This window comes from Triturus cristatus, chromosome 2_2 (genome assembly GCF_964204655.1).
Source record: "Triturus cristatus chromosome 2_2, aTriCri1.1, whole genome shotgun sequence".
NCBI lineage: Eukaryota > Metazoa > Chordata > Amphibia > Caudata > Salamandridae > Triturus > Triturus cristatus.
Genome location: NC_140582.1, coordinates 925982981 through 925998751, shown reverse-complemented (window position 1 = coordinate 925998751; position 15771 = coordinate 925982981). Strand labels below are relative to the sequence as shown.

Sequence of the window (15771 nt, the reverse complement as noted above, 5' to 3'; positions counted from 1 at the left end):
TTTAGACAGTCCTTTCTTGATATGCACAAGTAGCGTATAATAGTCATATTTCTGTATGCTGACATTCCCATTTGTAATCCGACTGTTACAAGGAGTTATGTGTCTGTGGTATGTTTTATTTACTACGTGACATACACTATACTCTGTTAGATATTACGAGCATATCTCTGTCCGAACTGGACAGTTTATGGTTCCTTGAGTCATACTTCACATTGTAAAAAGGGACATTCTGCTCTCTGTTCAACAGCTGTTCTGCCGTTTGAGCCTTTATAAGATGACTGCGGTTCTGGTGATGATAGGGTTGTTTTTAACCCCATTCTATTACTGCTCCCTCAGTGGTTGAGTATACTACTATACCAAAAAAAGTTCCAGTACTAGACAAGTGTTCACCCTAGCTCGTGTTGAGAAATGCTCAGGTTCTGTTGAACCGTGCTTCGTGTGATTCCCCCTCAGTGACAGGGCAGTGCTGGGGTTGTGCCGACTCCTGTTCGGTGTGATTTTCACTCAGTGGTAGGGGAGAATAAGAGGTGAAAGAATGCCATTGCTAAAACATATGATGCCATTACAGGGGATAAGTAAGTGGGGTGAAAGTTACCCATTGTTAAAACACTAGATGCCCGTACGTGGGATGAGTGTCTAGGTTGAAAGATACTGGATGCAAAAACACTAAATGCACTTACAGAGGATAAGTGTATGGGTTGAAAGCTTCACAATGCTAAAAAATATGATGCCCTTTCGTGGGATGAGTGCGTGGGTTAAAATGTATCTGTTGCATTTTAACGGAGTATGAATATTGAAAGATTCCTGGTTTTTGCTTTTGTTTCCTTGGCTGTATGAATGGTTGTGTCAGCGTTTGATGTTGTACTGTGGTAATTATTGGTGTAGTTTGGTGGCTAGTCATAATTGATGTTGTGGAATGCCAGAGTTATGAGGGGGCCCTGGAGGGCGGTTGAGTCAGACAGACCGGGGCCGAGCATCCACCAACATTTGCTCCTGGTTGGGTCATTTATGTACCCATTCAACTTACCATAAACCTGCTCTTAATCTACTGGCATTGACTGAGCATTTCTACATTCCAACGTGCAACACAAATGGCGGGGTGTTCTCTACAGGTGGTCTAGTGGGCGTGTTCTCTCAAATTAATACTGTACGGCTTGCCCTATCCTGGCTGGAGAGCGAAGGTGTGCTGCAACGTATTAATATAGTGAGTGCTCCATCCCCACAATATAGTTGGAATTTTTTTCCTCAGACATAACGGGATTGATCTTTCCAGGTACTTAAGCAAGGAATTATCTGCTGAAGGGAAGGCGTGGTATATTCTGTCCTGCTGGCAGAATAGGATTTCCTCTCTCCTGGTGCTAAAGTGGAGTGCTGCTCCTCGCTCTAGTTTCTTTAACTTGTACATTAGGAAGTTATTTTCGGGCAGTATAATGAAGAGTTTTGTCTTGGTGGTAGAGAGGGAGGTTTAACCTGGTAAAATAGCAGGGGTCTGCTAAATATGGTAAGGTGGGATTCTCATTCAGTTGCATAGGGAGATGTTCTCCCCCACACCAGGAATGTGGGGTGTTCCCTCATGGGGCCAAAGCAGGAGTGGGTTCACCATAGTAGGGTTGCAGGTACTTAATTATTTGCTAGCAGTATACCAAGGGGGAGGGGTTATCACTTAGGGGCTTAGTAAGGATGGTGTGGTACAGAGAATGCATATCGTTCGGTGGGATAGCACGTGCTGGTTTGGTGGAGTGGTTCTCTGTAGGTGGGACGGAAGGGGGGTTATGCCCCCTGCTATGCTGCCAGAAGGATTCATTCACGGAGGAGGGATTCGGGGGGGGGGGGGGGGGGGGGTTTCTAACCTTGTATTATACCGGTGGCTTTCTCTCCTAAAGACATGAGTTTTTCTTCTAGAGGTTTAGCAAACCTGGTTAGTTCTCTCCCAGATGTATAGCGGGCCGGTGTTGACAGGGGCATTCTTTCCTAGTGGTAAAGCAATAAAGTCCTCTCCTGAAGTGTGGCATTTGCTATCCAGGTACTTAAGATAGTAGTACCGTAAGAGTTTGATAGCCACCCATTTCCCTGACCCGGCCCAGGTGCCGCTGTGGTATTGGTAACTGGTTAATGGCGAGGCTAACAGTGGCTGAAACGGGCAGAGGCCATTATATTGACATGGAGAGAAGGGGAGAAAATTGAGGTAGGCAGACATAAAAAACAAGCATTTGCAATGCAATAGGTCTCACATTACTGAAAGTTTGAGCTATTGGCATTGCATTATTATTTGCAACTCCAATAAGTCAAACTTCCAGTAATGCTAAACCTATTGCATGGCAAATGCTTGTTTATCACTGCAAGCATGTGGCATCACACAATTCAAAATAAATACATATGTAAAGTTAAGGGCAAGCTACAGTAGGTACCGCACTATAAAGCATTATTTAATATTTATTGAGTTGCTCTTCAATCAGTAACATTAATACTAGGTAGAGAAAATCAATACCATTCTTGTGGGAAACTGCAAAAGAGAGTTAAATGATATATGTCAAAACATACAAGTTGCGTATATTGGCTATATATTGGTATAATTCTGCTTAAAGTAGTTACTTGCCAGCAGGTAATAATTGCGAACCACTGACTGAGGGCAAGTGAAGTATAGCCAGAGTCACTGGAATTATGCGGCAGCAAAGGGACACTTTATGCAGCAGGGTTGACTAAACTAAGCTACAAGATGAAGCAAATTATGCAGCATGTAGTACATTCTGTGATAGTATTTATAATTTTCACATTTTTACACCTGTTAACAATGTCTGGGCATAGGTTACACATCATTAGTGTTGGTTTATCTCCCAAATATAGTAATAAGCAACAGAAAGGTAACCAGTGAGCCTATGCAACAGGCCTTCCACTGTGCAGCAACATATGTGACTGCCTTTTAGTAACTTTTGGACCGTTTAAACTAAACTATTGTCTGCTAAAATCTGCAGATTATACAGTAGATGATAGATTATGTGGCAAATACGGCAAATTTGTAATTATGCGAAAAACTCTGCGACAGCACACACATATAATTCCAGTCGCTCTGAGTATAGCTGATTTACGGCACTGCAGGACAAACACCAGTGCTATGCACACCGCCACTGAGTATTGTTATTAAAGTGCTGGTGGCACCATAGGGGAGGGGGGTATGGGTAGGCTGAGGAATGGAGAGAGGGAGGATGGATTAGGTTTCTGAGTAGCTATGAAACTGCTGCCCCTCTGCATCAAAGTGGAGTGATCTACACAAGTACTATTTAAGTGGCTTACTCAGTTTAAATTGTGAAACGTTAGGATGGCAGCAGTGCCTGTAGTTCGTTCTGCTCTTCACATGGCCACTGTTGCAGGTATGCTTGCAGCCCCTAGTTCAATGTCTTAGGCTTGAGCACAGTGGTTGGTGTTTTCCATAGGTGAGCTTTCTCTCAGACCGGAAGGAAGGTCAGTTCTCAGCGAGGGGCAGGAAGCCTGCTAAAGGCATCTGAAGCTTGCTCCAGATAGTGGCAAGGGTTGGCCGCTGGACACAGATTACATCAGGAATGCACCAGAGTCACATTACATATATAAACGAGGTATGTGGTCTATTGCGAGTCTCCCCACAAAACTCCCACTGGCAGCTGTACAGACTGTGCAGTCTTATTTCGGGACTCACTACTGGAGGTTTGGCCCACCCGTAAAAATCCATCACCACACTTGACTGAGCACTGCGGAGGCCCGTGATTAGTGGGTGGAAGTAGTTGCCAGGCAACAACAAGGCACTTTAAACCATTACCGGTATTTTTTCCTCAAGAGGTTTTATCTACATTTTAAAAAAATGCTTGTTTTGTTTAACAGTGTGAGCCTGGCCCAAAGGTATAGTTGAAAGTGAGCAGCTCAAGCCACCATGCTCATGTCATTGCTGTTTCAAGCAGCAGCCCGTGACCTATTGTCTAAGGTGCAGCGTACAACTACATTGATGAAGGGGGTAGTAGGTTGGCTCTTCCACAAACTGTCTTGTCAGCTGCTGCAATTTGGGAACCAGTGACTTCCGTTTTGGGGGCCTGGCATGTCCAAGTGCAGAAGAAAAGGAGATAGGAGAGCTGAAGAAAGGGACACATGGGGGCAGAAGATGAGGATGCAGAAGGGGACAAAGAGAAGGAAAGGGACACAGAAGAGTAAAAGGGAAGGAAAGGAAAGGAACACAGAAGGGGAATTACACAAGAAGCAGATGAAATTGACACATTGGAGACCAAGGACAGGGACACAGAAGGGGCAGACACAAAATTGGCCAGAAGGGAGCAAAAGAAACAAGTATACCGTCAGGTAGTGTGCGGAACCATTAGTTTAAACGTATTCCAAAGGTCCGTTGCTAAAAATCACAGTTTGTTTAGGGGTGTGCAAAACTGCATACTTTTTCACAATATTTTGTTTTTAATAGCAGCAAATGCACACAATTGCATTAATGGCTCGAGTTGTAGTTTTCTGGTATCCGAGTTGAAATGTTTTCACACAAGAGCATAAGCTGCATGAAAAAAGTGAGGCATTATATTGTCAGGGGTCAGGTTCAAGCACAAAATATTCGAGTTTCCCATGAGCAAATATTGAAGCAAAATATTGGAATTTCACGAATTGTGCAAAATCCACAAGCGTATTTAAATTTCAAATTTGCCAACGTTTTTGTAATTGGTTGCCTTCGAGACCCACATTTTTGTCTTAAATAGTATCATTACCATAGTATAGCTAATGAGCCGGAAAATCCGACATATTTTGTGCAGGATTCCATGTCAGGTTCTCTGTCTGTCTATAGAACACAACATTTCAATTTCAGAACTTGATATCACTTGAAATGGAACACTTGGCAACGTTTTTATGCTCTGGGGGATTTCATTAAATAAGACGAGCACGAAAGCTACAAGCAAGCATAGGTTTTATGGAAAAAAAATGTTTCAAGCTAAGCAGTTTCCACAGCGACGCAACACATTTGCCTGAATCTTTGACCATCTGCGACCTATGCGCTTATTTCAATATATATATTGAAACTGATGCGTCATTTTGTGTTTCCTAATGTAGCCCTTAGCTGTTCTGCAAGAATAAATGGAAAGAATAGATGCTGTTTGTGATTGACACATTTTGACTATCAGCTGTTAGTATTGCCACGTGTTTAACGACTGTGAACGAAGAGGTTTAAAGATAGAAAACTGTGCTCGAAAGGAATGAGATTTTAGCCGCTCTAGGAATGTTCAGTTGTGTAACAAGGAACATCCACAATTTCCGAATCCAAATTTGAAACAAAATGAATTTGCTAGGAGCGAATTAGGGCAAAATCAGGACAAGCAAAGTGAACCAGCGCGGTGTAAGCAAAAGAGTGCTAGGATGATAGCAAATAAGCTCATAGAAAGAGCTCAGACCTGCAGTTCTCCCCGGAGACCAGAGCCAGTCCACAACCGGGGCAGCTGTGAGGAGCAGGCACAGACAGCAGTGCCCCCTGCTCTGAGGAAACCTGCAGCACAATCCTCCCTCTCCATCTGCCTGGCTCCGCTGTGAGGCAGACCAGGCTGGAGCATGCTGACTGATTGGGAGAGCACAGAGAGCACAGAAAGTGGGACGGAGGAGCTGGGAACTACACAAACAAAAAGTGAAACCAGTGCAGCGCTCTTGAAACGGGAGCAGCGCTGATAAAGTATGTTCAAAATTATTAAAACATGCAAGATGGGGGGTTGGAGCATAGTGCAAGGAACCCAACAGGCTCCCTCCAGACACCTCTGATGATGAGCAGGATACAAATGCTGTGGGTTAACTAGGAAGCAAAACGAGGGTAAAGAGAATGTCTCCGTGAGCCTTCTACGGGAACACATGGGAATGCAAAGCCATTAATCAAGCAGGATGGCTCTGTCTCCCTTCACAGATGCGAGCAGAGCATCAAAGGGCTGGGTGAGAAGGGAGGGGGGAATGCAAGGGTCAAAGCGGTGAAAGTAATCGAGCAGAGCATCAAAGGGCTGGGTGAGAAGGGAGGGGGGAATACAAGGGTCAAAGCTGTGAAAGTAATCGAGCAGAGCATCAAAGGGCTGGGTGAGAAGGGAGGGGGGAATGCAATGAGCAGAGGAGCAGCTGTGCACGTGATCGTGCACTCAAGGTTTAGGCCAGCCAAAAGACTGTGGGTAGCACTTTGAAAATACCACATATAAAATGTCTCTTCGAGCCTTTGGCTCGCGAGACCTACAAATGTACAAAAGACAGCCTTATTGTCAAGGGGTCCCGTTTCACTTGCTTCAGTCACACTCCTAGCTTCATTTCACTATCCATTTCCCGGGGTTTAATTAGTCACACTAGAAGTTTGGACATAAAACTCCCAGCAACCAGAGTGCTATTGCCCGCACAGCTAGAACTAAAACACACATAAGGAATCACGTGTCAGTACTAAGAGCATACTGGTAGAAGGAGAATCCATATAAAATGAAGAAAGAGGAGACACAATACAGAGTGAAGCGCACAATGGCAGATCATGAAGTATTGGAATTTACCGTCTTCTTGCCGTCGCCGCTGACTTTGAGGGCGCAGGGTGACTTCACCATAATGCAGGAGTTCCAAGCGCACCTATCTTACAGTCGTCTCCCCGGCTGCTGTCTCTTCCTGTTCTAAACTCTCCCCCCCCCCCCCCTCCCTCCGTTCTCAGCAGTCCGGCTTCTTTTACTTTCCCTTTCGGCGGCCCAACGCATTGGTGCAGAGCCCTCGGGGGCCGTCCCTGGGCGCTCGGCTGGGTGGTGCCTCTCTCGCCCTCCTCATACCGTCGGTGCAGGTGCCCTGGGAGCTGCGAGGGCTCTTTGAACGGATGGGGTTTTCCAGGCTGCCGCGCCTGGCGGGAAGTCACGCAGCGGCGTCTACAGTCCTTCATGGAAAGGAGTTGGGGCCGGGGGAGCGTTGAGTTCCTTCGTACCCAGTCTTGCAGTTTCTCCTCCCGCTCTGTGGGCGGCGCTGTAGCAGCCTCGACTGACATAGCCCGTTCTGTGCGTCTCGCTGGCTGCTCCAGTAGTTTCGGAGAGAGGAGGCTGGAGTCCTGGAGCTGTACCTGGGCAGGTGGGCGCACTGTCTGTGGTGCAGCAAGTATTCGGCGCCGAGGATGCCGGGAGGCGCGCGCGACTGATCTCTACCAGGGGGCAAATGGCGGAAGTTGCTTGTCAAGCTTTCTGCAACTAATTTAGCTTGACGGTGTGTCTTCATTCAGGCTGCTGCCAGAGAGCTGGTATAGGATAGAGAGGATGTTGGAATTTAAAAATAGAGAAAAGGAGAGTCGTAAATGGGAGAGAGAAAACAGCGAAGGGCAAGCGAAAGTCCGGTCCTACATTGGACAGATCTTCCCCAGGATTATGCGGCAAGGATTTGAAAATTTAGCGTCACAAAAAGGGAAATTTTGCGGCATTGTTGCGGCACTTTATTTTACTTGTAATCATTTCTTTTCAGCCATAGATAATGGAAACTGTTTTAGCTGAGTATTCAAATTTGAAATAGTAAAGTGTCTGAGCGTGTTTGTTTGCCTCATTCTCCTTCTTTTAGGTCCATACCATTTCATGAAAGAACATGTGTTGAATATCGGTCAGTGCATGTATGAATATTAATCTAACCCCCCCTCCCACCCCTGCCCATAAAGGTCTACAATCTGCCATAAACTGCCAACAGAAAGTCAAATGATGTCTGCTCACTGCCCCCATGAAATCCAAGGTGTTTACTTGCAGTTAAATGAAATAAGGCATTTCTTTATTGAATAGTTGTTTGTGCATTGCTCATTGGATATAATGGATTGCTGCTTCCAAAGTGACAGAAAAGTCGTATAACTTTTGGTGCCGGATTGAATGCATTGTAACAATGAGTGAACACATTTGCACTCGGAACTGGGCAATTTATCAGCAGTGATAACGGATCATGATTGTTAATGTCAAATTAAGAGAAGGTTGTCCAGGATAAACGTCTTTGTTTTTTGTTGTGTGTAAGGATGAGCGCTCCACAGGACTGTGCTGTTGTTGTTGAGCTGGGTGGTCAGTTGTCCGTTTCCGGCCTTTGCAGGTACTTTCCCCACCGCATCTCTTGCCGAGGCTCTCTAGCAGTGATGCGGTAGTGTGCCATCATGTTCGAGCTGCCTGTTTAAGTTGGTTTGGTCAAGGACATGTACTGTTTGTTGAGTTTGCAGTGCTTTGCCTGCTGTCTGGCTCTGGTGTCTTGTTATCAGACCTCAGATTGGTTGACACCTTCCTGCTTTCTCAAATTTGCTTGAAAATGCACCATTTGCCCACCTTTTTTTTTAAAACAAATTCTCGGGGGGAGAACCCCCCGATTCCCCCCCTTAGGTGCTTCAGGTTCGCACGCTACGCTAGCTTGCCACAGTGAAGTACAACAATTGTTTTCCGTCTCACCACTTTCAAATATCACCAGCTGCCACTGCAAAGATTGGATCTTCATCATAACAATGACTAAAATATTTGAATTAGTGTGGGCCATTATTGAGAGTCACTGGATCTGAACCTTCCAGTTGGGCTTGGGCCCTCTTTCTGCTGGTTATTTAGTTTACTAACGAGATGAGTAACACTTCTTTGTTGTCTTCTGGGCCTCCAGCTCCGGTGGATACTGAGAATTGGCTTGTCCTGATTTATGGGTACTAAATTGTTTTCATTGGTTTGGTGGATGGTTGCCATCTTGTGGGACCTCTTACATTTCAACCGTTTCTGCAGCTCCATGAAAAATGGTTTGCTTTGCCACTGTTTGAACAGCATTTGCCTGTATCAGGTGATATTGGATGCTGGCCAACTTCATAGTATATCTAAATGAGATTGTTTTCACTGAGCAGTCCACTGTGTGTGCGAGGTGGCTACTTAGTGTAAACAAAGTCAACAGATTCTGTTTTTATGGGGTGGTGTTATTCCTGTTTGGGTGTTATGTCGATTTTGGATTGTCTGTTTGCTTGGCGTAGCTGTTGTGTGGTTCCTATAATCTCACCAACATAACATTCAGTGTCATTTTTCGACAACGGAGAATTAGCCAGGGTAGGACTAAACAGCTGTGCCCTATCGTTATTTGCACTCTGATTTAAATGGGGTCATCATCCCTGCAGGGCTCTAACTAATTCTCAAAGTCGTCCATAGAAACAGTTGATCACTTCCCCATCTTTTAATCTCACTTCATGCTGTTTTAAATGTTTGTAGTCAGAATTTAGTTGCAGGTGAAAAAGTGCATTAATGATGGTTGCTTTCCTTGAGTATCTGACTTCATTCCAATGGTTATGGAACAGCTTGGAGACCTATTCAGCAGCAAGGAGTAGAAGAGTGACCACTTTACTGTACCATCTTGTTCTCTGGTAGCATGTGTGAGCAGTACCTTGCTCTTTGATGCACAGTAGCCTGCCCTTACTTCACTGGCGGCTCTTCCCTCATGCACGGTACCCCTCCCTGACACACTCCTTCCCTCTCCCTCACACACGGGGGCCTGTCCCTCCCTCCCTCACTAGTGGCCTGTCCCTTCCTCACAAGTGCTCCTTGAAGTGCCGATGGCCGGTTGCTACTTGACGCTTGGACAGATTGCAGCTCGCTCGCTCCTTGACGCATGACTGGTCGCTCGCTCCTTGACAAATGGCTGGTTACTCGCTCCTTGACGGATGGAAAGACTGTCGCTCGGTCACCCACTCTTTGACGCGCACACAACCAGCCTGTTGCTCCTTGACCCAGGCACACATGCTCCTTGAGTCATGAGCTTCAGAAGCCGTCCAAGGAAATCCCTAAACACCGTCATCACCCTCAGCCCCACCTTAAGTATTCTCCCCCTCAATCCCCTAGTACCAACATCGCCTCCATATCATTGAATGTTTCTTTGGGCTTCATCATGCTATATTAATGGGCTCTTCCAGTTTAGCACAGCAGCCCATGCCCACTCTCCAGTCTTACAGTGGGATAGCATTCAGCCTCTTTGGTATTTGGCAATGTCCCTTTTCGCCGTTAGTGTTCCCACACCCCACCAAGGTTCGCTCATGCCTGGGCCCTCTCATGTCATCTAGTAACCCTTATCAGGGCCACCTTTGGAGAGTCAGCAATCCAGTAACCAGTACATCCAAGAGTGCTAAATATACTAAGCCAATATCGTTGAGTAATGGGGCATCCCCAGACCAAGTGAAAGATTTCCCATGTCGTCCATTCATCTTTGCGAATGGGCTATGAATGTTTCTGAGTTTGCTATAGCCACCTGGGCCTATAATATGTACTGTGTAGGTACTGCACCTGAATAGGGCACATCTGGGCAAATATTGCCAATGTGCGGGGTGCCATGCATGCCTCCATCCATTCCATCTCCTCGAGAGGGCCCAACCAACAGTCCTATCGTGCCTTCAGGCTCAAGAGAGTAAATGGTGAGTGATTTGACCAATGCCCCATGTACTTGTAATATATCTCCCTTAAGTATGGTACCCATGAAGAGTCGCATATCTAGAAGGTTATGTTTTGGTGGCGTGGCAAGCGCCTCCTGATAACTTGATACGGTATGCCAAAGCTGTAGGTAATAATAGAATTGGGATCTATGTAGGGAGAATTCTGCTTGAAGAGGGAGGAAGGATTTCATTTTTTCGCCCTCCCACACATTCCTCAACTGCGGCACTCCTTTTCTTTTCCACCCCTTAAAATCCTCCAGTTATGACAACCATTGCAACCGCCTGCATGCCCAGAGAGGAGTCTCTAAGGTCAGGCTTCGAAAAATCTACTTGCCTACTCACAATCGTGAGTCAGATTTTATAACATTGAGCTGTTTTTAGCACCTACTGGTCTGGCGATGGAACATAATCTGGAAAGGAACAGGTGTTCTGTTCATTCAGAAAGTGAATGAGAAATAAATATGCCTTTAAATCTTTTTTTATCTTGACACATTTGCTGTCTGTTCAAGGACAGAGGCCGAATGACACTTTGTGATTTTACTAATTGCTGCTTGGAAAATGGAGTTTATTTGTCTTTCTCCTACTACAGTTGGAGGTTTTTGTCAAGTGACCTGTCTGACAATCATTATGGAACAAAAGGCTGTAAGATATCAGTTTTTTCTAACACACATTTAAATAGCTTGTGAATGAATAGTACAAATCTTTCAAAATATATCAGGAATTACAAAAGCAAATGTTTTGGTAATTGAGAAGTGATATGAAAAAGATTTAAATAGGAGCACAACAAATCAGAACACTTACTTGGTGATATGCAAATAACAAATATTTACTAAAACTTGATTTCAGACAATATTGTTTGTACACTGTATAGTTTTGTCAGTGAAACCACATGTCCGTGGGAAATTTTGTGGCCATTTAAATGTAAAACCTGTTCACAGCAAATGACAGTGAGCTACCTTTTCTTGTTTTAGTTATGTATGTATTAATAGTTATAGGTTTCAAATATGATTTGATAAACATGCCTGCCCCGGCTCTGATAACAATTCTGTAAATGAACTATGAGGCAAGTCGGGGTCATGTGCATTCTATATGTGGCTAGATTTGTATTATATATGTGGCTAGATTTGTATTATATATGGAGCAAGTCTATTAAATCAATCGAGTTTTTTTGTACAGCTGCCATGCTGAACTCACATATTTGAAGTTGCTATCATATGTGATATTGAAGAAAATGGCGGCTCAGTGAATTAAAAATAATTGCCCAAGATCGCATCATTTGAAACCAGTTTGTGGGTCAAGAGCATTTCAGTTAGGTCTACTAGATTATTTAAGTCATTAGACCTGGAGGTCTAGTTAAAATTGTTATGATTTTTGAGGTCTGTCTAAGGTAACCCGGCGATCCCACCCCTTCCAGGGAAGTGCCACACTCCAGACATTAAATGCGCCCCTTGTCAGTTCAGGGAGAGTCTGAGGTATCAATGCCGCATATAGCAAACTCAGAAGGTTGTCTATGGCAACCAGTGCCACTTCCAGTCTAAAGGTAGGGTCTTCCCACCTCTCTGCAACCAGTCATTCGCTACCCGAGTATAAGTTGCCCAGTAATAAAGGCGGATATCCACTTTTGCCAGCCTGCCATTATATATCCAGCATACACGTTTGTCAAAGGAGATTCTGGGGGTTTTACCAGCCCCGATAAATTTACAGGTTTTAGCCGTTATGGCATTGAACCAATGATTCGGTATGGAGAATGGGAAGTTCCGAAGGCATACAATAAGCATTGTAGGACCATGATTTTATACAAGGCTACCCTTCCCACTAGACTTGGCGTCAGCTTGTTCCATCCATCCAGCTCCTCCTGTACTGCTTAGGCGATGGGCCTGAGTTTAAGAATCAGAGCCAGGTTTGGCTCCAGATTTTTTGAATCCCTAGATATCGAAAACGAAGGCGTCAGATGAAGAGATCAGGATACCAGGTTTCATCCCCTCTGTTTCCTCGCAGGGGGACCAAGAGTAAATTTGACCAATTTACTTGCAGGCCCTAAACTGATCCATAGGTGTCCAGAATGGAGAGGAGACTGGGTCAGGTTTCAGCCAGGCTGGCCATAAACGGGAGGAAATCATCTGCACATAGTGTTATCCTTTTCTCCAGAGCAAATTCCTAGTCAAACTCCCAAACCTGGACGTTGCACCATATTCAGGTCGCCATGGGTTCAATTGCCAGGGTAAAAAGACGGGGGGGGGACAATGGGCAGCCATGTCACATATCTTGTCTAAACTGGACTATAGGCAGTACCATTTCATTGACCACCCTTGTGGTCTGGCATACAGGATTCAAATAAAATATGAGAATTGTGGACCAAATTCCAGCTTGCCCAGGACCTCTTGTAGAAAGGCTAATTTAATTTGAAATCTAGGCGCATAACCACTGTAGCACATTGTAGCATCTAAAAACAAGCCAGTGCCATGTGGACTCTCTGGACACAATGCCTGGCGCTACGATGGGGGAATTAATTCACACTGGTCTGGGTAGACCACGTGGCTCAGGACCAGGGTGAGCCGCTTCGCCAAGGTCTTCGCAAACAATTTAACTTCAGCATTTATAAGAGATAGGCCAATAAAAAGCACACCTGTTGGGCGGCGGCTTACCTGGTTTAAGCAGGGCCACAATAGAGGCCTGGTCAAGTTTTGTTGGGAAATGGCCTCTGTCGATGGCTTTAAGGTACATGGTTAGAATGGAAGGTAAAATTAATTGGTGCATTTTATGATAGAATTCTGTGGGGAACCCTTCTGTCCTAGAGTTTTGCCCGAGTTGAACTCTGAAAGGGCTACATTAATCTCCTCAACGGATAATGTGCGGCCCAGGGCCTCCCGCTCTGCAGTGTTCAGTCTGGGTAGGTCTGTTAACACCGGGGCCTGGGATCTCCCTCTCTAGGCATGGAAGTGCCACATAAAGGAGACCCATAATAATCTACGAAAGTGAATGCCATCTCAGTGCTAGTCTCAACACATTTTTTGTGCAGGGTTGTGATACAGGGCACCACTCTGGATTCTAGGATTTTCATAGCGACACAGTGAAGAAGTTTGCAAAATGTGTTGCCCCATTCATATTCTCTTCTATTTGAGGCTTCCCAAGCCCAGCGAGCCTCCTCCAGGCACAATTGACGAAGGGTAGCTCTCTCCACGGGCAACTGTCTGCGTTAAACTTCCATCAAATTGCCCCGGTGTCTATGCTCAAGGATTAAAATAGTTGTTTCAAGCTGTGATATTAGTGTCTGGGTCTCGGCGTGACTGGCCCCCAATATATAAGCGCACATGTCCACGGATAGTTGCCTTACGGAGTTCCCAGATTATTCCAGTTGAATCTACTGTTCCCTGGAGGAACCAGACATTAAGGCTCCATATCTGCCATCTCCCTCCCCCACCATGGTTCCCCATTCGGATCAGGACTGGAGCATGATCTAAGATCTCGGGTGTACAGATGATCTGGTGCTGGCAACAGAAAACGCGGAATCATGCATAGATTCTCTGCTCTCTAGCTGCCAAACCCTCTACGCATTGCAAAAGCCCTGTCCCTGCATCCAGTTGGCCAGCCCCCTTCCCTCCCTAGTATCAGACTCTGGGGACCACAATGAGTCCAAGGGACCAAGGATGTCATTAGCTTCCTCTCCCATGAGCATCCCACTAGAGGGTAGGAAAAGCATGAGGTCCCTAAGCATCTGGAGGGTGACCGTGCTAATCTGCGAAGGGATGTACACTCTAAAGATTATCAAGGATGCCATTGACTGACTCCTCCAACAAGACACATCTACTCGGAGTATCCCAGGAGATTCTAGAGATTACCAATGGCAGATATTTATGATTGCCATCCCCCTAGAACCTCTGTTGAATCCTGCAAGGTATACTTTGTTGTATTCATACCAGGGGGCATCTATTGCCCAGGAGATGAGGCTCCTGGAGCATTACTGTACTATACTTAACCCAGTCAAGGAGATCATTTACATTCCAGGTTATTACTGTAAAGGTGGTCATCGTGGTCCATAGACAGATTTGTTTATGGGGTCCTGGGATGTGGCATGAGTGATACTGCAACCATTACTGATTAGCCCCCTCTTCCCTGGTGTTCGGGTGGCAGTCTTATAAGTATGACGGTGTAGGATTTATGGAATGCGTTTAAATCTCTGAAAAATAAAAAACAAACTAACAGCACAAACCAAACCTCTCCCCCACCCCCTCCATGTACTATTCCACCCCCCCATAGCAGCATCTGTTGCCCAAACTTGGCTCCCAACTTGTAACTAGGCGGTAACATGATGAATCTCTGTCAGAGCTGCTCTCCTGGTGTCCCGACTTTCAACGGGATGTAGTGGTGCAGGCCTGCAAAACCTTCAGCTAGTAAACAAATCAAACCATTCTTCCTTCTCTGTAAAATCCTTACTCTGCCCCCGCACTGGGGGGGGGGGGGGGTGAGGGGATATTCATTGGCCCAACCCCCGGCAGGGTTTGCGCCTCCATATCTTCCCTCTCTGAGCCCAGTGAAGCAGATACGGTTGGGTGTCCCTAGCATCTTTTACGGGCCGCTCCACGCCCTGCTGCCACACTGCACCACACAACACAGAGGGAGCACCCCACTCGCTCACACTCACCAAAGCCATCTACCCGCTCACATAGACCAACCACCGCCTAAACAAAACTCCACACTCGAATGTGTGCTCCTCAACACCAACACACTCACCAAACATGCCATGGAGAGATGCAACTTACTGCACGACTATGCTCTAGACCTGATCTTCCTCATGGAAACATGGCTAAACCCAACCTCTGCACCAAACATATCTATAGCCATGCCTTCCGGATACAAGAGTGCAAAGCAAGACCGTCAGTGCCAGTCCGGAAATGGAGTCGTCATCCTAGTCAAAAATACCATCAGCTGAACCACCTACACAGACACCCCCACCAGCTTACATGGAACACCTTATGGTCAGAATACGCATCACAACTAACGTCTGCCGGGATGGAAACCTTGTATACAGACTACCAGGACTAGTTACCCCAATGACAACACAGACTTCGTTGCACCCCTCATCATCCACGCTAGAACCTCATCCTCCTTGGAGACCATAACTTTCTCCAGGAAGACCGCACTGACTCAAACTCTTCTGCCCTTTAAGGAAACCTCGGCCTCAAAGAGCACGTTACGGAATCCAACTCACCTACGCCAATTGGACCTGACTTCCCCCTCAATGAGCAACATCATAGTCAAAAAGCCTGCACAGACCATGCCCATGTCAGTTTCACCGTCTCTGTCCCCCACCACCACAGACCTACCACCACTGAAGCCACCCATCAGAAACTGAAAAAGCATCAGAGAGGAGG

At 45.8% G+C, this 15771-nt stretch overlaps 2 protein-coding genes across 2 annotated transcripts in view; one reads left to right on the top strand and one right to left on the bottom strand.

The window, feature by feature from the left end:
• LOC146862960 (proteasome activator complex subunit 2-like) overlaps positions 1-6798 on the bottom strand; it is a 174874-nt gene extending 168076 nt beyond the window's left edge. The window contains exon 1 of the mRNA XM_085642332.1: positions 6519-6798. Within this exon, the coding sequence (XP_085498458.1) occupies positions 6519-6569 (51 nt within the window). The 5' untranslated portion in view covers positions 6570-6798. The remainder of the gene's footprint in view (positions 1-6518) is intronic.
• A 138-nt stretch (positions 6799-6936) lies between these two features.
• The window catches only part of LOC146862959 (uncharacterized), a 274450-nt gene continuing 265615 nt past the window's right edge, over positions 6937-15771 (top strand). Inside the window, exon 1 of the mRNA XM_085642331.1 lies at positions 6937-7071. The gene's annotated coding sequence lies outside the window, so the exon portion shown is untranslated. The remainder of the gene's footprint in view (positions 7072-15771) is intronic.